The sequence below is a fragment of the Chiloscyllium plagiosum genome, unplaced genomic scaffold, assembly GCF_037043375.1.
Source record: "Chiloscyllium plagiosum isolate Xiang-an unplaced genomic scaffold, Cpla_swu_hap1 HiC_scaffold_40, whole genome shotgun sequence".
Taxonomy (NCBI): Eukaryota; Metazoa; Chordata; class Chondrichthyes; order Orectolobiformes; family Hemiscylliidae; genus Chiloscyllium; species Chiloscyllium plagiosum.
The window spans coordinates 22650498-22672851 of NW_028270178.1; the positions used below are offsets into that span (position 1 = coordinate 22650498).

The 22354-nt window shown below is 42.1% G+C and overlaps 1 protein-coding gene across 1 annotated transcript in view; it reads left to right on the forward strand.

The window, feature by feature from the left end:
• LOC122544075 (NACHT, LRR and PYD domains-containing protein 3-like) overlaps nucleotides 1-19576 on the forward strand; it is a 41738-nt gene extending 22162 nt beyond the window's left edge. Inside the window, exons 6-12 of the mRNA XM_043683075.2 lie at nucleotides 3640-5377; nucleotides 7542-7628; nucleotides 10457-10627; nucleotides 10738-10908; nucleotides 11019-11189; nucleotides 18452-18619; nucleotides 18708-19576. Of these exons, the coding sequence (XP_043539010.2) occupies nucleotides 3640-5377; nucleotides 7542-7628; nucleotides 10457-10627; nucleotides 10738-10908; nucleotides 11019-11189; nucleotides 18452-18619; nucleotides 18708-18837 (2636 nt within the window). The 3' untranslated portion in view covers nucleotides 18838-19576. The remainder of the gene's footprint in view (nucleotides 1-3639; nucleotides 5378-7541; nucleotides 7629-10456; nucleotides 10628-10737; nucleotides 10909-11018; nucleotides 11190-18451; nucleotides 18620-18707) is intronic.
• Nucleotides 19577-22354: the final 2778 nt, after the last annotated feature.

The following is a 22354-nucleotide window of genomic DNA, read 5'->3' on the forward strand; positions in this document are numbered from 1 at the left end:
TCAAACGAACCTGCTGATCACTGTTAGGTATCAGTTTTACATGGAGGATCCTGGTACACTGTGATACCCTGTATACACCTGGCTGGATCCTGATGCACTTAAAAGTGTATTTCAGTACGCCTGAGATATAATTCTAACTGCACTTTGAGTCTGACATATTAGGTTGTTGCCTGCTGATTGAGTGCAGAGATTAAAAACTAAGTGACTTGAGTTCTTGAGTCTATACCATGGACACAGGCCATTCAGCTCAATTGTTCTGTGTCCACCTTCTCTTCCCTGTATTTCCATAACCCATCTGTTTGTTTAGCCAGCTTTCATCCATATTTTCATCTGAACTAATCTTTTGGTTGTGAGGTCCATATTCTAAATCTCTCTGGAGTAAAGAAGTTTCACCTGAATTGCCTTCAGGATTTATTGGTGACTATTTTCATTTTCATATGGAATCCTCCACTCTTCATGTACTGTGTCAACCTTCAATCATATTCATAATATAAAATACTTTTATGAAGTGAACCTCGCCCTTATCTCTTCAGCGGTGGGATGAGTCCTGGCGTATTCAGTCTCCCTTGCTAAATGCAACCTTCCACACATTTTGGATTGTGGTGAATTGTATTTGTATCTTTCTCTGGTTTATTAAATGGAAACGTGAACATCAGGTGTACCCGAGAACTCTGTGAGAAGCGCGAGAAGTGATTGCTGGGCCTCTTGCTGATAGTCACAGGTGAGGTGCCGAAAGGCTGGAGGTTGGCAAACGTGGTGCCACAGTTTAAGAAGGGTGGTAAAGACAAGCCAGGGAACTATAGACCGGTGAGCCTGACTTCAGTTGTGGGCAAGTTGTTGAAGGGAATCCTGAGGGACAGGATGTACATATATTTGGAAAGGCAAGGACTGATTAGGGATAAAATCAACGAGGTAAAAACAATGACTGCAGATGCTGGAAACTAGATTCTGGATTAGTGGTGCCTGATGAAGGGCTTTTGCCCGAAACGTCGATTTCAAAGCTCCTTGGATGCTGCCTGAACTGCTGATTAGAGATAGTCAATATGGCTTTGTGCATGGGAAATCATGTCTCACAAACTTGATTGAGTTTTTTGAGGAAGTAACAAAGAAGATTGATGAGGGCAGAGCAGTAGATGTGATCCATATGGACTTCAGTAAGGCATTCGACAAGGTTCCCCATGGGAGACTGATTAGCAAGGTTCGATCTCATGGAATACAGGGAGAACTAGCCATTTGGATACACAACTGGCTCAAAGTAGAAGACAGAGGGTGGTGGTGGAGGGTTGTTTTTCAGACTGGAGGTCTGTGACCAGGAGAGTGCTACAAGGATCGGTGCTGGGCCCTCTACTTTTTGTCATTTACATAAATGATTTGAATGCGAGCATAAGAGATACAGTTAGTAAGTTTGCAGATGACACCAAAATTGGAGGTGCAGTGGACAGCGAAGAGGGTTACCTCAGATTACAACAGGATCTGGACCAGATGGGTCAATGGGCTGAGAAGTGGCAGATGGAGTTTAATTCAGATAAATGTGAAGTGCTGCATTTTGGGAAATCAAGTCTTAGCAGGACTTATACACTTAATGGTAAGGTCCTAGGGAGTGTTTCTGAACAAAGAGACCTTGGAGTGCAGGTTCATAGCTCCTTGAAAGTGGATTCGCAGGTAGATAGGATAGTGCAGAAGGCGTTTGGTATGATTTCCTTTATAGGCCAGAGTATTGAGTACAGGAGTTGGGAGGTCATGTTGCAGCTGTACAGGACATTGGTTAGGCCACTGTTGGAATGTTGCGTGCAGTTCTGGTCTCCTTCCTATTGGAAAGATGTTGTGAAACTTGAAAGGGTTCAGAAAAGATTTACAAGGCTGTTGCCAGGGTTGGAGGATTTGAGCTACAGGGAGAGGCTGAACAGGCTGGGGCTGTTTTCGCTGGTGCGCTGGAGGCTGAGGAGTGATCTTATAGAGGTTTACAAAATTATGAGGGGCAGGGATAGGATAAATAGACAAAGTCTTTTCCCTGGGGTCGGGGAATCCAGAACTAGAGGGCATAGGTTTAGGGTGAGAGGGAAAAGATATAAAAGAGACCTAAGGGGCAACTTTTCCACGCAGAGGGTGATTACGTGTATGGAATGAGCTGCCAGAGGATGTGGTGGAGGCTGGTCCAATTGCAACATTTAAGAGGCATTTGGACGGGTGTAAGAATAGGAAGGGTTTGGAGGGATATGGGCTGGGTGCTGGCAGGTGGGACTAGATTGGATTGGGATATCTGGTTGGCATGGACACGTTGGACTGAAGGGTCTGTTTCCATGCTGTACATCTCTATGACTCTAATTTAATACCCTGAGTGTTGATATCACTGCCTAGATAAGCATTTTTTGCCAATCCCTACGTACCTTGTGTCCAGTTTTGGGACACCGACAGGGAGTACCAGGATTTTGGCGCAGCGACTGTGAATTAATTTTGTGGTAGTGTTTGACTTAGAAGGAAACTTTCAGGTGGTGGTCATCCCATTCATCTGTTGCCCTTGTCCTTCCAAATTACAGGTTATGAAGGTGCAGTCTAAGCTATCAGGTGAATTGTGGTAGTGCATCTTCTAGGAGGTGCACACTGCTGCCATCTTGTGTTCATGGTGGATGGAGTGAATGTTGAAGATCACATAAGCATTCCCAATCCAGCAGGATACTTTGTTCTGGATGGTGGCCAAGGATGAAGTCTTCCTGTGATAGAAAGGATATTATTATAGCTGGAGAGGGTTCAGAAGAGTTTTAGCAGTATGTTGGCAGGTATGGAAGATTTGAGTTGTAAAGAAAGGCTGGATAGGCTGGGACTTTTTCACTGGAGCATAGGAGGTTGAGAGGCGACCTTATAGAAGCTAATAAAATAACAAGGGGCATTGATAGGGTTAATGGTAGTTGCCTTTTCCCTAGGATAGGGATTTCAAGATGAGGGGGTCTCATTTTTACATTAAAAGGAGAGAGATTTGAAAAAAGACTGGGCGTCTTTTTTTTATGCAGAGGGTGGTTTGTGTCTAGAATGAACTTCCTGAGGAAGTGATGGATGTGGGTACAATTACAATGTTTAAAAGATTTTTGGATAAGTACATAAATAGGAAGGGTTTGGAGGGATATGAGCTGGGACAGGCAGTTGGCACTAGTTTAGTTTGGGATTATGTTTGGCATGGACTGGTTGAACTGAAGGGTCAGTTTCCGTACTGTATGACACTATGACTCTATAACTTCTCTCATCCGAACAAATGAGAGCATTCCATTCACACAGCTGGACTTGCAATTTGTAGGTAGGCTTTGGGAGATAGATGAGTTACGTGTGAGAATTTGGAAGATGATGTCTGTTATAAGCCTCTGTATAAACCTTGAAGGGAATATGTCATCTTTTTAGAAATTTCCACAACCAAAACTAAAAGAATTTGAGTTCTTTCTCAACCATCTCTCATTTACAAGTGATGTTTTCTTGGACGGCAGTTTAACTTCTACACGAATCTGTATTGAATCTGTGCATGTAATGCAACATTTTGTTTATAGATTTACATATATTCAGTTACAGAAGTAAAGGATTTAGACTTTTTATTTTTCTTCGATGTTAATGTAACTAACTTGGGAAATTGCTTTCTCCCTGTTCTAATTGAAGGTGTTCAACAGAAACACAAGGAGACATTGCGGGTCCAAACTGAAAAACTGAGAGTGAACACTATCCTAATAAAGGAGAAGGTGAAGATTTTCCAGCTGGTTGACCAATACACTGAGCTAGCAGTTATTTCTCCTGTTCGAGGTCGGACACTTGTAGAAGGTGAACTGCTAGCAAGAGGCCGAGACCATGAAGAGCAGAGAGAGAAACTTCTCCGAACTGAACTGGAAAAAACCCAAGTTGATCAGTTGTTCCAATGCAACATTTCCAGGGGAAAGTCCAAACCTGGGATTTCAGCAGTAATAAGTGGAGTCCCAGGGATTGGAAAATCAACAATGGTACAAAAAATGGTTTATGACTGGGCCACTGGGAAAATATACCCAGGTTTCCAATTTGCATTCATTTTTAAATTCCGAGATTTGAATGCTCTTAATTGTCGGATAAACCTGAGGAATCTGATATTGGATCAGTATCCTTACTTTGGGAATACTCTGGAAGAACTCTGGAAGAACCCAGAGGGATTGCTCTTCATATTTGATGGTTTGGATGAATTCAAGGACAGTATTGATTTTTCTGACAGTCGGAGAGATACAGAACCTCAGTTCATGTGCACTGATCCTGAATGCTGGTGTGAAGTGTCTGACATTGTGTACAGTTTAATCCAGCACAAGCTGCTCCCTGGATGTTCAGTGCTAGTGACCAGCCGTCCCACTGGATTGCATTTATTGGAAAAGGCTGAGATCAGTATCTGGGCTGAAGTCCTGGGATTTGTTCGTGATAAACGGAAGGAATATTTCAACAGGTTTTTTGAGGATCAGACAGTGTCAGCAGCTGTTTACAAATACGTGGAGGAGAATGAGATCCTGTACACCATGTGCTACAACCCTTCGTACTGCTGGATCCTCGGTCTGTCACTGGGTCCCTTCTTCACACAAAGGGACAGGAAACAGCAGCAGGTTCCCAAGACCATCACCCAACTGTATTCCTACTACATTTACAACATTCTGAAAAACCACAGCCGTCCGATTGAAAATCCCCGTGATGTGTTTCTGAAGCTTGGTGAGATGGCCTTCACTGGCATCTCTGAGAAGAAGATTGTGTTTAGAACTGGAGACTTGATTCAGCACAGTCTGCAACCTTCCCAGTTCCTGTCTGGATGTATGATGGAACTTTTGGAGAGAGATTATTCTGCACAGATTGTGTGCCACACATTCCCACATCTCACCATCCAAGAATTTGTAGCGGCCCTTGCCCAATTCCTGACTCCTGATCCCAGGGACATTCAGAAATTGCTCACTGAGGCCTATAGTAAGGAAGATGGACAATTTGAAATTTTCATCCGTTTTGTTGTGGGCCTCTCCTCCCCACAGTCAGCTTATCCTCTGGAAGAGTTTCTGTGTCCGTTTCTTCATCAGACAGTCTGTCATGTCGTTGATTGGGTGAATGACATTGTTAAAGGACAGATTGGAAACACTAAGACTATAACTGGTAAAAGAAACCTCCTGAATACATTGCACTACCTGTTTGAGTCTCAGAATAAATCACTCACACGGAACTCAGTGAAAGATGTGGAAATATTTTCATTAAGTGACTGGAGACTGACCCCAATAGACTGTGTAGTCCTCTGTTTTGTCATTGAATTCTGTGAATCAATCAAAGAGCTTGATCTTGAGAATTGCTACATTCAGTACGAAGGACTGCAGCGATTGGGACCCATACTTCACAAATGCCGAGAGCTGAGGTAACTGTCTGTCTCTAATTTCGTCAAATTGTTGAGCAGCCATGGATTGTGCCTTTTCTCCATCATGAAGGGAGACTAATAATTCAGTTGGACCAAAAAGAATCATTTTCAACATAAAATTCATTAATAATGAAAATTGATGACAGATTCCACTAGGGCTGAAGAATCTTAAATGGATTCTTGTCAATAAGATGTGATTTGACTGTCTTTTCCTGATGAACCAAAATAAGTTGTTGAATTTTGTGTCAATATGTCATCAGACTCATAGGTAATAAGACGAGGAAACAGAATGAAACATGATTCGTGTCCTTCTGAATTATATCTCGTACAGTAATAAGGCCATTGTTGTTTGCATGTTACCTACAACTTTCACTTCATTGTTCCTTAATCCCATTACAGATCATGGCACGGTGGCTCAGTGGTTAGCACTGTTGCCTAACAACGCGAGGGACCCAGGTTTCATTCCCATCTTGGGCGACTGTTTGTGTGGAGTATGCATATTCTTTCTGTGTTTGCGTAGGTTTCCTCTGGGTCCTCCAGTTTCCTACCACAATCCAAAGATGTGCAGGTTAGGTGAATTGGCCCTGCCTAATTGTTCATAGTGTTAGGTGCATTAGTCAGGGTTAAATATAGGATAGGGGAATGGATCTGGGTAGGTTACTCTTCGGAAAGTTGTCGGGCCAAATGGCCTTTTCCCCTCATTGTAGGTAATCTAATTCACACCAAATGTTTATCTATTTTGTACAAAAGGAGCCTTGAATACATTGCAAGACCTGAATTTTTTATCCCATCACTTATCTTTTCTCACCGATATGTCGGAAGACTCACCCATGATTTGTTTTAACTGATATCACTAATCTGCCTATATTTCTTCCTCCATCTGTATTAATGTGCAGTCAATCCTTTGCTTACCATTGTCTCCAGTTATATGGTACTACTTATATTTGGCTGATTTATGCTGATATAATGTTTGAATAATTGCAGCTTCTGCACTAACACATCTTTGTTTCTTTCACTTGTTTTCCCAAGTGCATTCTATCTTGCAATGTTGAATTCTCTGCTGGAATATTTCAGCAGCCATTCCTCAGTAATTCCTCCTCGGCATTTTTGCAAGATCCTCCTGAGACACTAACAGATTTTAATGGTGATTCCTCTTATTCTTTGCTCTCGTATTTCTGAATCCTATTTATCTGTCTTCATCTGTCCTTAGTTTGTTCTTTTCTATATTATCTTTTCAAGTTTCATTAATATTTAGACTGATTCAATTTACGGTTCTGCCTGTTTACTAGTTTTAAATTTTTTTCTGCTTCCTTATTTGCTCTTTCCAGAAGAACAGATGCCTTATCCTGGTTCAGATGGAGTCTGCCCCCTCAGAATAGCTCCTTCCTGACCCAGGACTGATGAATGACGTCCTTTGAAGTGACACCATTTTATCCCACATTAGCTCTTTAGTCACTTGTTCGTTCTTCTGATCTAACTGCCTCGAAGTTAATTTACTTGTGGGTCAGAGAGTTACCGAGAGGTTATTAATTGTGAGGTCCCTCTTTAATTTATCTTGTAACTGCTGTTTCTGCACTCATCCCCCTTCACCCTGACTTGGTCCACCACAGTTGGATTGTCCCACTTCCTTTTCATTCCCTTCCCAGCTACCATGAGACCTTCCTTAGACTGACACCTGGTAAGTAACATACCCGACTGAAGTTTCATTTGTGGCGACAAAGAACGTTACCTATGTCCCTAATTAGGAAAACCCTCCCTATTGCTACATTTCCATTCTGCTCTTGCTCTGTGTTTGACACCTAGTGGTATTGTCTGTATTGTAACTGTCCTTCCACAGTCTTCCTGCTTGTCCTGAGACAACCAGTTCACATACCTGTTGGCCACAATCAATATCTGTGGGATTGCCTCCTCAATCTCCTAAATTCCCACCATACACTTTATCTTGAAGCTGTGCTAACTGTCGCAGTTTATAGAGGTTATAAATATGATCATGCTCAGTGATGATTCACCTACCTGCTTCTAACAGAATAAGACTAGTTGCTAGTGTCAGGAAAATCTGGTTATTTTCTGCTGATTTTCAGTGTCTGTATACATTCAAGAAGCAAAACAAATATTCAATCCAGCATTTGATTCACTTCATTTCACACTCTCTGTTTTGCTTTAGGCTGGGGAGTAACAAAGTGGGAGATTTAGGAGTGAAGCTATTGTCTGAGGTTCTGAGGAATCTGGACTGTAAACTGCAGCAACTCGGGTAAGTATTAGAATATGTGAGGTTGTGTTTCTATTATCTAACAGGAGGGAGAAACTCTTGACATCTTGTTCCATGTATTGGAGATGCCGGTGTTGGACTGGGGTGTACAAAGTTAAGAATCACACAACACCAGGTTATAGTCCAACAGGTTTAATTGGAAGCATACTAACTTTCAGAACGACGCTCCTTCATCAGGTGATAGTGGAGGGCTCGATCGTAACACAGAATTTATAGCAAAAATTTACAGTGTGATGTAACTGAAATTATACATTGAGAAATTGCTTGTCTGTTAAGCCTTTCATCTGTTAGAATACAGTGATGGCTTCACTTCTTTCATGTGTAAATCACAAAACCCTTTTTTTAAAAGTTGCATTCTCGGGTTAGCTGTTAACAATGGTGATAGCTAGACAATATGTTAAAGGTGTTGGCCCCCTGTGTTCCCTGTCTATGCCATGATGTTTAGATTGAGTCTAATCTAAAAAGTGAGATAACAGAGTTTTACATAAATACATGCAGTTTTTGAGCTCAGAGTTCTACATGAATGCATGCAGTTTTTGAGCAAAGTACAATGTAACTCTGCAAGTACGAATTCACCCCACAAAGTATATGTGTGCACATGGGTCTTTGTCTGTCTGTGTGTGTGTCTGTCTGGCGTTGGGGTTGTGAGTGTGAGAAAGTGTGTGTGTGTGTGTGTAGTGAGTGCAGAGTGTCTTAAGTCTGTGAGGAGGTGCATGTGTGAGTTTGGGAGTGTGTGTGTCTATAAGGGTGTGTGCGCATCTGTGTGTACCTATGTCTGTGTATGTGAGCGTGTGTGTGTGTGTAGGAATATCTGTGTGTGTGTGTGTCGTGCAATGGTGATCACTGTAATGTGACATTAACCCAAGGTCCTGGTTGAAGCCCTCCCTATGGGTACCGAACTTAGTTATCAGCCTCTGCTCGGCCATTTTTCTCTGCTGCCTGTCCCGAAGTCCACCTTGGAGGGTGGTCACCCAAAGGTCCGAGGCTGAATGTCCTGGACCACTGAAGTGTTCCCCAACTGGGAGGGAACCCTCCTGTCTGTGGATTGTTGTGCGGTGCCCATTCATCCATTGTCGTAGCCTTTGCTCAGTTTCCCCAATGTACCATGCCCCCGGGCATCCTTGCCTGCAACGTACAAGATAGACAACGTTGGCTGAGTCACATGAGTACCTGCCATGTACAAGGTGGGAGGTGTTCCCACGCGTAATAGTGGTATCTATGTCCTGAACAACCCTTCATACTGAACAACGAAGGGTACCCTGTCAGTTGCAGCACATGTCTGTCTCCTGAGGGGGTCATTACAGTTCCTTGCTGTGGCATGTCGGAATTGGTGGTCGATGAGTTGAGCATCGTATCCCGTTCTTGTGAGGGCATCCTTGAGTACTTCCAGGTGTCCGTCATGTTCCTCCTCATCTGAGCAGATCCAGTGTATGCGTAGGGCTTGTCCATAGGGAATGGCTATTTTAATATGAAGGAGTGTTGCTCCGAAAGCTAGTGTGCTTCCAATTAAACCTGTTGGACTATGACCTGATGTTGTGTGATATTTAACTATGTTCCATGTAGGTATCAATGTCATTGGTAGAATTAGGAAAGAGTTTAAACTTCAAAAATATGAGGAGCTAGGCAGCAAATAAGAAAAAACAGAACCTCGTATTTTATTATAGAATACTAACTGAGCCACAGTACTGTAGAAAACTACCCGAGCCACATGGAAGTTGACATAGGATGCATAACATTGAAATATATGTAGAATATGTAGCTCAACAACAGGTTCATTTCCAGCCTCGGGCAACTGTGTGTGGAGTTTGCATGTTCTCCCTGTGTCTGCGTGGGTGTGTAAGCTAGGTGAATTGACCATGCTGAATTGTCCATAGTGTTAGATGTATTAGTCAGAGGGGGCTGTGGGTTGCTCTTCGGGGGGTCGGTGTGGACTTGTTGGGCCGAAGGGCCTGTTTCCACACTGTAGGGAATCTAATCTAATCTAATCACATTCTTTGACTCTGATCTCTAGCACCTGCAGACTCACTTCCTTGTGGTTTCCACAGGAGTTTAGACAAGCTCAGTGGTGACTTGGTCAAAGTGTACAAAGGCCTTCAGGGTCTTGATGAGGTGGATGTGGAATGGGTAGTGGCTTATGTGGGTGAGTTCAGAGTGAGGAGGCACTGTTTTAAAATTAGGGCTGTCCTTTTCAGGGAATTTCTTTTTAAGGATTGTGTGAATTTAGAACTCTGTCCCAGAAGGTGATGGAGGTGGGGTAATTGAATGTTTTTAATTCACAGGTAGATATTTTCCATTGTGTAACAAGAATCTACATTACTGGAGGTAGATCAGAATATAGATTTCAAACATAAATAGATCAGCCACAATCATGTTAAATGAAGAAGCAATCTATGGGAGCAAATGGTCTGCTTCTCTTCCAGTTGTGTATGTCAACATGTGATATCTGGATATCTGAATCTTTACATCATTGTTATTATAAATAATAGTGTTAATACTAAACCCTGTTTTTTTTTTCTCTTTGGTTCTCTGACAATTGTACACACTCCTTCTCTGGTTTTCTCACATGCTCTCTCTCTCTCTCTCTCCCCCTCTGGCTGTCTTATTCATGCCCTCTCTTTGTCTGGTTCCCTCACGCATGCTGTATCTCTCTGGCTGTCTTGCACCTTCTCTCTTCTGTCTGGCTCTCTCATGTACAATGACTCTCTCTCCCTCTCTGGCTCCCTCATGTGTGCTTCCTCTCTCTGGCTTTCTTGCGTGCGCACTGTCTCTTTCACTCCCTCTCTCCCTCCCCCTATCTCTCTGATCCCTAGTCTCAACAATAACATGCTCACAGATTCTTGTGCCGACGATCTCAGCTCCATTCTAAGTACAAGTCGCTCACTGACTGTTGTGAACCTGAATGATAATAAATTGGGAGATTCAGGAATGAAACTGCTGTCAGCAGCTCTGAGGAACCTGAACTGTAAATTACAGAAAGTGGAGTAAGTACCCAAATATTTTAAATAGTGTTTGTAATAACTAGATGCCTAGCACTTTACTATTGACATAAACAAGAATGAAAACTGGGTGTTTTTCTGAATGTAATCCCCAGGCTTCGTGACAACAATCTCTCAGAATCTTGTGCTGAGGATCTCGCCGCAATACTCAACACAAACCAGTCACTGATAGAACTAAACCTCGGAAATAACAAGGTGAAACATTTAGGAGTGAAACGACTGTCATTGGCTCTGATGAATCCTCATTGCAACCTACAGAAGCTATTGTGAGTACAAAACTGTGTGAGATTGTGTTTCTATTTATTGTTTGCGTAAGTAATGATCAATTCTGGGGATTTACTCTGATTCCTGTTACTTCTTTCTCTCTTATCCGAAGGCTGTACAGAAATGGTCTGACAAAATCTTGTGTTCAGGTTCTCAGCTCTGCCCTCAGTACAAACCAGTCTTTAATAGAACTGAACATGAATAATAACAATTTGGGAGATTCAGGGATGAAACTACTGTGTGCGGTTCTGGGGAACTCGGACTGCAAACTACAGAAACTGCAGTAAGTACCAGACTCTGTAATTGTCTTTCTGCAAATTGATATCATTGTTATAAAGGTGCAGAAGTGTTCTGTACCTTTAAGAGAGTGAAGGATTTGGCAAGCACACCGAGTGCTAGAGACTTTACAAAGTAACATTTGGTTCAGAACAGATAGCACTGGCTGAGTTGCTATGAGACAAAAACAAATTCGAGTTCAGCCAATCAGTTTAAATTATACCCCGAAAATACCAAATCCCAATCAAGTTTGAATTTAGGATATTGACAATCTTAAAAGCCGATTACACAATCCAATGCTTTAGGGATATAAGACTGAGGATGATTGGACAGTTGAGAGGAGAACTGCCAATAGGAAAGTGAGGACTGCAGATGCTGGAGATTAGAGTCAAGATTAGAGTGGTGCTGGAAATGCACAGCAGGTCAGGCAGCATGCGAGGAGCAGGAAAGTTAACATTTCAGTCAGGAGCCCTTCAGTCCTGAAGAATGGCTCCTACCCAAAATATCGATTGTCCTGCTCCTCGCATGCGGCCTGACCTGCTGTGTAGTTCCAGCACCACTCTAAAGGAGAACTGCCAAGCCAACAACATCTGCACACTGCCCAGAAAAATAGCTCTCTTAAAGGTACCTTTATCGATCAATAACCTGCGAACCAAGACCCCCCACCCCCCAAGATGAAGAAAAGAACAGGAATGCAGAAGAACCGAAAGCTGCCTGGTTTTGAGATAAGAAGTTTTGTTTTGTAAATCTTAATCGGACTAGTATTGCAGAAAGGGAAACTAAAGGATAAGTTAGAGAAAGGAGTTATAAACAGTTGTTAATTATTCTCTGTTTTGCTTTAAGAAATAAAGTAGTTAATTTTTACTTTGATTAATTCTTGGCCTCTCAAATTTTCACAGATTATTTCACGGGATATATCTTTTCTGTGTTGTCGCTTTTAAATTAAGCAGGAGAGTTTACACCATATCATAACAGTTTTGGGGGTTTGGGTCCATGATTTTTTTTTAGATTAGATTCCCTACAGTGTGGAAACAAGCTCTTCGGCCCAACCAGTCCACACCAATCCTCCGAAGGGTAACCCACCCCTCTCTCTGACTAATGCATGGCCAAATCATCTGACCTGCACATCTTTGGACTATGGGAGGAAACCGGAGCACCCGGAGGAAACCCACACAGACACTGGGAGAATGTGCGAACTCCACACAGACGGTTGTCTGAGGCAGGTATTGAACCCAGGTCTCTGGCGCTGTGAGGCAGCAGTACGAACCACTGTGCCACCCACAAACCTGAACTGGTTTAGACAGATTTGGATAGATTTGGGGCTACGAAAATTCCCAGCAGATTTAAACACTTGCAGGTTTGTGTTCTAGATCTTTAAATAAAATGTAAGTGAGGCAGTTTGTTTACTTTCGGTGACTTGTGGTAGATTAAATTAAAGGTGAGTGAAATGGCTCAGAAAATTGCGAAAAAGTTCTGGTACTTGAAGATGATTCTCAAATTTGCCAAGAAAGTTTATTAGGAAAGAAAAAGGCCATGCTTTTATAATTAGCAAATAAGTTAGATTTGGGTTTATCCAAGGACAAAAGTAAAGCTGAAATTATCAGGAATTTACTCAAACACTTCGGTGTGTCAGAGAAACAGACAAGTGCAATCGAGGTATAAAAACTTAAAATTACAATTGAGGAAAATGGAGTCAGAAAATAAACAAAGAAAGAAAAGAGGTGGGGGAGGAAGAGAGGAAGAGAGAGAGAGAAGCGAGTGAGAGAAAGGAAAAAGATAGAGAAAGTTCTCAGCCAAACAGAAAGAGAGAGAATTTGAACTTGAGAAGTTGCGACTTAGTCGGCAAAGTCAAGTTAACAGGACAGAGATTAAAAAAATGTTAGTGATATATATAAGTATGTCAAAACTCTGCCACATTTTGTTGAAGCCTTCTTTATTTCATTTGAAAAATTGGCTAGGTAAATGGAGTAATCCGAGGATTTATGGGTAATGATGGTTCAAATTAAACTGGTAGGCAGAGTTAGTGAGATATTTGTGGCATTATTGGGTGAGGGGTCAAGAGATTATGAAGCGATTAAACAGGCTTTTTTAAGTGCTTAAGAATTGGTACCAGAGCATATAGACAGCCGTTCAGAAACACAAAGAAGGAACCATGTCAGACTTATGTTGGGTTCGAAGGAATTCAACATGGTCATTTTGATGGATTGATATGTGCTTTGAAAATACATAAGACCTTTGAGGTTCTCAGAGAGATTATTCTGCTGGAGGAGTTTAAAAATTTACTTCCAGAGATGGTAAGAATTCATGTGGAAGAACAGAAAGTTCTGGAAGTGAGAAGAGCAGCAGAATTAGCAGATGAGTACATGTTGCTGCATAAGACAAACTTCCGGGCAGAATTTCATCCTGTGAGGGATAGAAGTTGGGAAAAGGGGAGATCCTACACTACTAAACCAAGAGTAGAGGGCACTGGTAAGAATTTACCTCAGGATAAAAAAGACGTCCAAGAGGGTGGATAGGAGTTGAAAGGCCTCAGGTTTCCACTGTGGCAAAGTGGGACACGTAAAGACACAGTGCTAGTCGTTAAAGAATTCACGTCTGTGGGTAACGTTTACTCAGAAAGAACGGGGGAGAAGGACAAGAAGTTATAATTTTGAGAGATACAGGACCTAACTAGTTGCTGATTGTAAGGGATTTAGCAAATATACACTCTTTCTGACCTGTTATCTGAAAGTGTGGTAATTTGTGGGATAGATGGACAGAAATTTAATGTTCCCCTATGTAAGATCAGGTTGGAGTGCCAACTAAAGACTGGAAAACATACAGTGGGAGTGATTGACAGAGTGTCAGTTCCAGGAATTCAGTTTGTTCTTTGAATGAATTGGCAGGATCCAAGGTGGGAGTGACACCCTTTGTTGTAAAGAAGCCCATGGAAGATCAAGAAACTGAGGAGTTAAAACAGAAATACCTTGGTATCTTCCTAGGCTGTGTGGTAACCAGATCCCACTATCAGAAGTCACAGCACCAAGTGAGAAGAAAGAGAAAGATGAAGGAGTTGAGGTTCAGTTAGCAGACACCCTATTTGATGTAATGGTGCAGGGAAAACCTGAACAGGCAGAGAGTCAGACAGAAGTGTTTAGTCCTTAAAGACTAAGAGACTTACAACAGCAAGACAAGGCGATAAAAGATAGATATGTGGATGCATACTCTGAAAAGGAGGCAGAGATTATTCCAGAGGGTTATTATCTGAAAGTTAGAATGCTAAGGCAGAAGTAGAGACCTCCTCTGCAGGTTAGTGCAGAGAAGTAATGGCCGAAGTGCACCAGATTGGGTTGACGGTAGCATATAGGTAGGAGATATTACGGGTAGCACATGAACTACCTGTAGGAGGTCACCTAGGTATACGAAAGACTCAGACTAAGGTACAAAAACGTTTTTACTGGCCTGGAATGCACAAGGATGTGGTTTACTTTTGCCATACATGCGGTAATAAAACCAGCACCTTTGTTGCCAATTCCCACATTTGAAGAACCTTTCATGTGGGTTATAATTGATTGTGTAGCCCTCCCGCCTGAGAACTAAAAGTGAGAACCAGTACTTGTTAACCATAATGGATGTGTCTACCAGATTTCCAGAGGCAATTCCATTATGGAGTGTCAAGACAAAAAAAGATGGTAGAGGAGTTAGTAGCTTTCTTCACACGGTACGGGCTACCCAGAGAGATTCATTCGAAGCAAGGGTCAAATTTTACTCCAAGGCTGTTTAAGGAGGTTCTGGATAGCTTAGGTATAAAGCACCTTAAATCCAGTGCATCTCGTCCTGAATCCCAGGGAGCTTTAGAAAGGTGGCATCAGACCTCAAAGACCATGTTGAGAGCATACTGTCAGGATTACCCGAATAATTGGGTAGAGGTATCCCATTCATATTGTTTGCCATTAGAGATACCCCAAATGAATCTACACACTACTCTCTCTCTGAGTTAATTTTCGGTCATGAAGTGGGAGGCCCTTTGAAATTAATTAAAGAAAAATTGACAAGACCAAAATCAGAGATATCACACTTAGGTATGTATCAGGGGTGAGGTAGAGATTAAATAGACTAGGTGAGTTAGCTAACTAGCACCTAAAGAGGGCACAGTATTGGGCGGCACGGTGGCACAGTGGTTAGCACTGCTGCCTCACAGCGCCAGAGACCCGGGTTCAATTCCCGACTCAGGCGACTGACTGTGTGGAGTTTGCACGTTCTCCCCGTGTCTGCGTGGGTTTCCTCCGGGTGCTCCGGTTTCCTCCCATAGTCACAAAGATGTGCAGGGTCAGGTGAATTGGCCATGCTAAATTGCCCGTAGTGTTAGGTAAGGGGTATGGGTGGGTTTCGCTTCGGCGGGTCGGTGTGGACTTGTTGGGCCAAAGGGCCTGTTTCCACACTGTAATATAATCTAATCTAAAAAGTATAGAATGAAACAGGTGAGATAAAAGCACTGAGACTTGGACGTTTTCCCAAGGAGATAACATGTTGGTATGGTTACCAGTGATAGGAGATCCCTTCAAAGCCAAGTTTAGTGGTCCCTATCAAATTGAGAAGAAGTTGAGTCAGGTGAACTATCCAGTAAAGCTGCCAGATTGGAATAAAAAGGTATCAGGTACGTCATGTGAACATGTTGAAACCGTGTTATACTCAAGAGAACGAACTGGAGAAACAGGTGTTAGTTACTGGCCCGCAGAGTGAGGAATCAAATCCAGATGGTGTGGATTTTGATGTGCCTCCAAATAGATTAAAAAATGAAGAAGACCTTGAGGAGTGGGATAGGCTAGTAAGCTATCTGTCTCAGGAAAATAGAAAGCAGTTTAAAAAATTTGTTACTGCAGTATAAGGACCGATGTAAGAATCAGGTGGGAAGGATTAATGCTAGTGTTGCATGAAGTAGATATAGGGAATACTGCAATCAGCCTAACCTTTTCAAAGCCATACTGTGCCAGATAGAGGTGGAGGGCATGCTCGACGAGGACATCATCGCACCAAGCCAGAGCAATGGAGTTCGCCGAGCACCTTAGTTCCCAAACTGGACAGGGCTCAAAGATTCTGCGTGAATCATCGGCAGGTCAACACCGCAACAAAATTGGACTCATGTCCAATTCCTAGATTGGAGGACTGTATTGAGAAAGTTGGACAAGCCAGTTACATCACCAAATTGGACTTAATGTGTGGTTATTGGCAGGTACCTTTATCGGAGTTGACGAAATAAATTTCTGAAAAATGTGTTGCTTGAAAAGCGCCGCAGGTCAGGCAGCATCCAAGGAGCAGAAGAATCGACGTTTCAGGCCCTTCTTCAGGAATGAGGAGGGTGTGCCAAGCAGGCATTCCTGAAGAAGGGCTTATGCCCGAAACATCGATTCTCCTGCTCCTTGATGCTGCCTGACCTACTGCGCTTTTCCAGCAATACATTTTTCAGCTCTGATCTCCAGCATCTGCAGTCCTCACTTTCTCCGAAATAAATTTCTGCATTTGTAACCTGCCACATTCCAAAGACTCATGAACAGAGTTGTGGCTGGGTCAACAAACTGTGCAGTCTGTTTGGATGATGTAGTGATCTTTAGTAAGTCCTGGAAAGATCACATGGTACAGTTGGCAGAGTTCTTTGGGCGTCTAGGAGAAACAAAACTTGTGATAAAATTAAACAAAACTGAATTCACAAACGCAAAAGTGACGTTCTTGGGGCACAACATGGAAGGTTAACATCACGGAATGCAAAGACGAAGGCCATCGAGGAATTTCCATGACCAACCTTGAAGAAAGTGGTACTTCGATTCTTAGGACTCAGCGGATCCTATCGAAATTTGTTCCAAACTTCAGAAGTATAGCAGCATTGTTAACCGATTTGCTGAAGAAGAACACAAAAGTTTTGGTGGACAGGACAATGCCAGGAGACATTCAACCATTTGAAAAACATATTAACCACCAAACCAATTTTAGCTACACCAAACTTTTCAAAACCTTTTAAAGTCGCCATCGATGCTAGTGACGTTGGAGTTGGAACGGTACTCCTTCAGGAAGATGAGGATGGGATTGAACTGCCAGTTGGTTACTTTTCGAAGAAGATCAACATCCCCCAGAGGTAATACTCCACAATCGAAAAGGAGCGATTGAGTTTGGTACTGCCCTTACAGCATTTTAATGTGTATGTCACGAACAATGTGTCAGAGACGGTTGTGTACACAGATCGCAATCCGTTTACATTCTTAGAACGCTTTAAAGACAGGAATATGAGACTATTCTGTTGGAGTCTTATGTTACAGACTTTAAATTTAAAAATCATACATGTTGCAGGTCGTAAGAATGTAATCGCAGATGCGTTATCATGGATTTAACCGATAGGGTTTAGATGAGATTTGATGGTTCATTTTTTTCTTAAAGGGGGAGGTGTTATGAAGGTGTAGAAGTGTACTGTACCTTTAAGAGAGCGAAGGACTTGGTAAGCACACCGAGTGCTGGAGAATTTATGATGTAATGTTTGGTTCAGAGCAGGTAGCACTGGCTGAGTTGCTATGAAACAAAAACAAATTCGACCAATCAGTTTAAATTATACCACGAAAGTACCAAATCCCAATCAAGTTTGAATTTAGTATGTTGACAATCTTAAAAGCCAATGTCACAATCCGATGCTTTGGGGGTATAAGACCGTGGAGGATTGGACAGTTGAGAGAAGAACTGCCAAGCCAACAACATCTACACCCTGCCTAGAAAAGAAAGCTCAGTAACCTGTGGAGTAGAACCACACCCCCCCACCAGAAGAAGAAAGAAGACAGGAATACAGAAGAACCGAAAGCTGCCTGGTTTTGAGATAAGGAATTTTGTTTTGTAAATCTTAATCGGGTGTTTTATCGGGCTAGTATTGTAGAAAGGGAAAGTAAAAGATAGGTTAGAGGAAGGAGTTGTAAATAGTTGTTAGTTAATCATTCTCTGTATTACTTTAAGAAATAAAGTTGTTCATGTTTACTTTAAATAGTTCTTGGCCTCTCGAATTTTTGCAAATTACTGCACGGGATAAATGTTTTCTGTGGTGCTGGTTTAAATTAAGCAGGAGAGTTTACCCTATGTCATAACAGTCATACTGTACATAGTGATTCCTATCAAGAATTGATTTAAATAGACACTTTAAAAGTATCTGTTTTACTAACAAAAGCTGCACACTATTACTATACTCAATGCTAGTGGTTTTAATGAACACTGAAGGTTGACTTTGATTCTTTTCATTTCTGTTTCCATTCTATCCAGTTTGTGTGATGTCAATCTCTCAGATTCTTGTGCTCAGGAGCTCTCCACTGTTGTCGGTACAAACCAGTCATTGAAAGTTCTGGATCTGGGATCGAATTCCTTCACAGACCAATTTGTCCCCGCTGTCATCCGTCTCATACAGACCTGCAGATGTTTGGAACTGATTGAGTGAGTGTTTATCTTCTGGGTAATATTTGTCAATGATTATTGAACGATTACTTCGATCTTATTTATGGCTGTATTTGATCTGTTCCAGGCTGTGGGGGAATCGGTTCAGTCCAAATGGAAAGAGGCATCTAAAGTCACTGCAGGAATCTAGAGGTGGACTGACTGTTTCGTTCGGTGAATCTTTCAGTGTTATGGACCGGCCTGACAATGACTACTAATCTCTCCGCGGCCCCCTCAAAATATCTTAAGAAGGTAGCCTAGACCCTAACGTTTTCTTATTTTAAAGACAAACGTGAAGTGGATATTCTAGGTGTGACACAGCCGGTCAAACCACTCTGCTTTAAGCAAAACACAACTTGATTTACACTACAGTTGAAACACAAAGAACGGAAACCAGAATTTAGAATAATATAACTATTGGCAAACTTAACCGACCCGATTCAGCAACTTAACTAAGGAGCTGTTCCAACGCAGTACATCCCATAACTACATCCCTTGGCAAAAAGCTAAATTGAAAGACAAATTCTTAAAGGCAGGAGGGAACAACTTCCAAAGAGATTTCAGAGAGAAAGTCATTCAGGAATCATTTGTTCAAGTTTGCCTTCCTTCCGTTCAGCATCTTTTGATTACCACAGTTAAACCAAGCTCCAAAAAACCTGAACTGGGACAACTGGCGACTCCACTGCCATTGCTAAACTTGGCTGTTCCCAGAGCCCTCGGCACCTCTGCCTTCAACACCTCTCTTAAAAAAAAAAGGACAAAATAACCTTTCTAAAGCGACTGCATCGTCACTTCAGTTGCTAAAGATTATAGAAGGTAGAACATTACAGCTCAATACAGGCCCTTTGGCCCGACCTGTGGAACCAATCTGAAGCCCATCTAACCTACACTTTTCCATTCTCATGTTTATTCAATGACCCTTGAAATGCCATTAAAGTTGGTGAGCCTATGACTGTTGCAGACAGCGCATTCCATGCCTTTATTACTCTCTGAGTAAAGAACCTACTTCTGAAATCTGTCCTATATCTATCACCCTCAATTTAAAGCCATGTCCCCTCACGCTATCTGAGGGAAAAGGCTGTCATTGTCCAACCTATCTAACCGTCTGATCATCTTGTACGTCTCTGTTAAGTCACCTGTCAACTTTCTTCTCTCTAATGAAAACAGCCTCAAGTCCCTCAGCTTTTCTTCATTAGACCTTCCCACCATACCATTTTGTTTTCTGCTCTAGTCTCCTGATGTGGTTCAGTGTCAAAATTTGCTTTATAATATTACTTCGAATTATGTTAAGGATGATACATATACCAATTATTGCTCTGCACCACAGCCTTGTCACCCAAAGTCGGAAGTAAGTTTGGTAATCTTGAGATTTGCTTTGATGGGTATAAGACAAAGAAACAGTATGACTCTTTACTCTACAACACTCAAGGTCTGTATCACTAAGCAACTACATATATACATTTTTATAAAGGACTTATAATTTTTCAAGTAATACTTTCAAAAACGAAGTTTTTGTTCTTAGATAGTGAGCTCAAGTAGCATGAATTGACTTAGAGTCATAGAGATGTACAGCACAAAAACAGGCGCTTCGGTCCAACTCGTCCATGCCAACCAGATATCCCAACCTAATCTGGTCCCATTTTGCCAGTACGTGGCCTACTTCTCTTGGTGGAACGATATACAAAAGCTTAATGTTTGTACAGTATTGTAAAACAAAATCCTTCACAAGAATATTGTAAAAGTATGGAGCTGAGCCACACTGAGGACACTCCCACAGTATCATAGAATTTGTTGCAGAGCTGGAGGCCATTTGGCCATCATATCTTTATCAGTTTTGAGCGTTTTAATTTAGTGCCAAGCGTCTGGTTTTTTCCCATGATCCTGACATTGTGTCTATTTTAATGGTCATCTAATATCCTCTTGAATGTGTTAATTGAACATTCCTCCATGACACTTCTGGGCATGCCTTCCAGACTTTAAATGCTCACAGTGTGAATGTTTCTTTTCCACCCTTATTTGCCTCTTTTGTGTAATATTTTAAAACTGTGCCCTCTGGCTCCAATCCTTTTTGAGCCCAAATAGTTTCTCCCTATCCACTCTGTCCAAAACTCTCATGGTTTTGAAACCGTCTCTTAGCTATCTCCCCTACAAGGGGGAAGAGTCCCAACTTCACCAATCTTTCCTCATAACGACGAGTTTTATCCCCTGAACAGTTCTCAAACTTCTTCTACACTCTGTCCAATGCATTCACACCCTTCATTTATTGTGCTGCCGAGGACTGAGCACTATACTATAGCGGAGAACAAAGCAGTGTCCTTTGCAAGTTTATTATAACACCCTTGCTCTTGAATTCTGTGCCCCTATTAACTGAAGGCTAGAAATGACTAATGTACATATGCAAGCAAATGTCTCTACTTTTATAATCTAGTCCTTTTCCACTTAATGCCAGATTCCATTCGCCTTTCTTATTCTATGCTGAAGCTGCATATTCCATAGAACAAAATCTCTACAGTGGGGAAATAAGCCATTTGGCGCAACAAGTCATCATGGGTGGCACAGTAGCTCAGTTGTTAGCACCGCTGCCTCACAGCTCCAGGGACCCGCATTCAATTCCAGCCTCAGGGTTTGCTTTGAGCTAAGTCCATGTTGAATTGCTTTCTGGGAGTTTTTCTCTCAGTGAGGCCTAGTGAGATTTCTTACCATACCTTAGCCAAATATAAACGATCTACCCCCTGTCACACTGTCTTTCACTTGGGCGATTTCAACCCCTTCACACCATGTGCCTTTGGAACAACTCACCACTAACTGCCCAAAGACTAGTGTCCCTTGCAGCCACACCACCTTTGAAAGGCTGCTGTACACCCAGGGAAGAGTTGGTAATCTGGCTTTGAGCCTCAGCAGCAATGGCCACAAAGCCACACTGCTCTTGTTACACAGTCAACGTAGCTGACACTCCCCTACAGGTACAACCCCATTCTCTCACCCTAGTCACTGTTTATACACCAGCCTAGACAGTTTACCTGTTCTCAACCCCATCCCATCTAACCGCCTGCTCTAAGTCACCGTTACTCTGTCGCCAGTGCCCAGTGTAGACCCACAGCCTCTCATTGTGCACTGGGTGATCATCAGAGGCTGTGAGCAGTGACAAACATCCAATCAGGTCCTTCTCTTTCCAACCAACATAAAGGGATGCAAACATGACGAATTGAGTCAGCATTTTGACCCACAATGCAAGTCAGCCACTGGCATCTTCAGCTATGTCAATTATACAAGCCATGATGGTGTGCTGCACACAACTCACTGATTGGAACTGGGTGTCAGTCCTGATACAACAGAGCTCTGTCATGGACAAGCTGAGCTTCCTCATTGGGAGACTGCTCCAACCTGCCCCAATTCCTCCGCATCTATCACATCCCTCTTTGCCAAAACTTTTAATAATTTCTTCCCTGGGCCATACACTATCCGCACACCAGGTTTTGTTGAAATCTGTTCATAGTCTTTGAGAAATAAAGAATAAGAGAAAATCAGAGGTTGCTGATGCAAAGACCTCTCCTATGTTACATAAACTGGGAAAATTGAATGTTTGGACATTGCTATGTTGTAAAAAAGCATGAGGTGTGTTTTTTTTCACAACTCGAAGGTTGAAAGTGCAACTGGAAGGTATTCACATATTAGTTAAACAAAGGCATGTAACCTTTGGAAACACTGGATTATAATCCTCTATTGAAGCCAGCA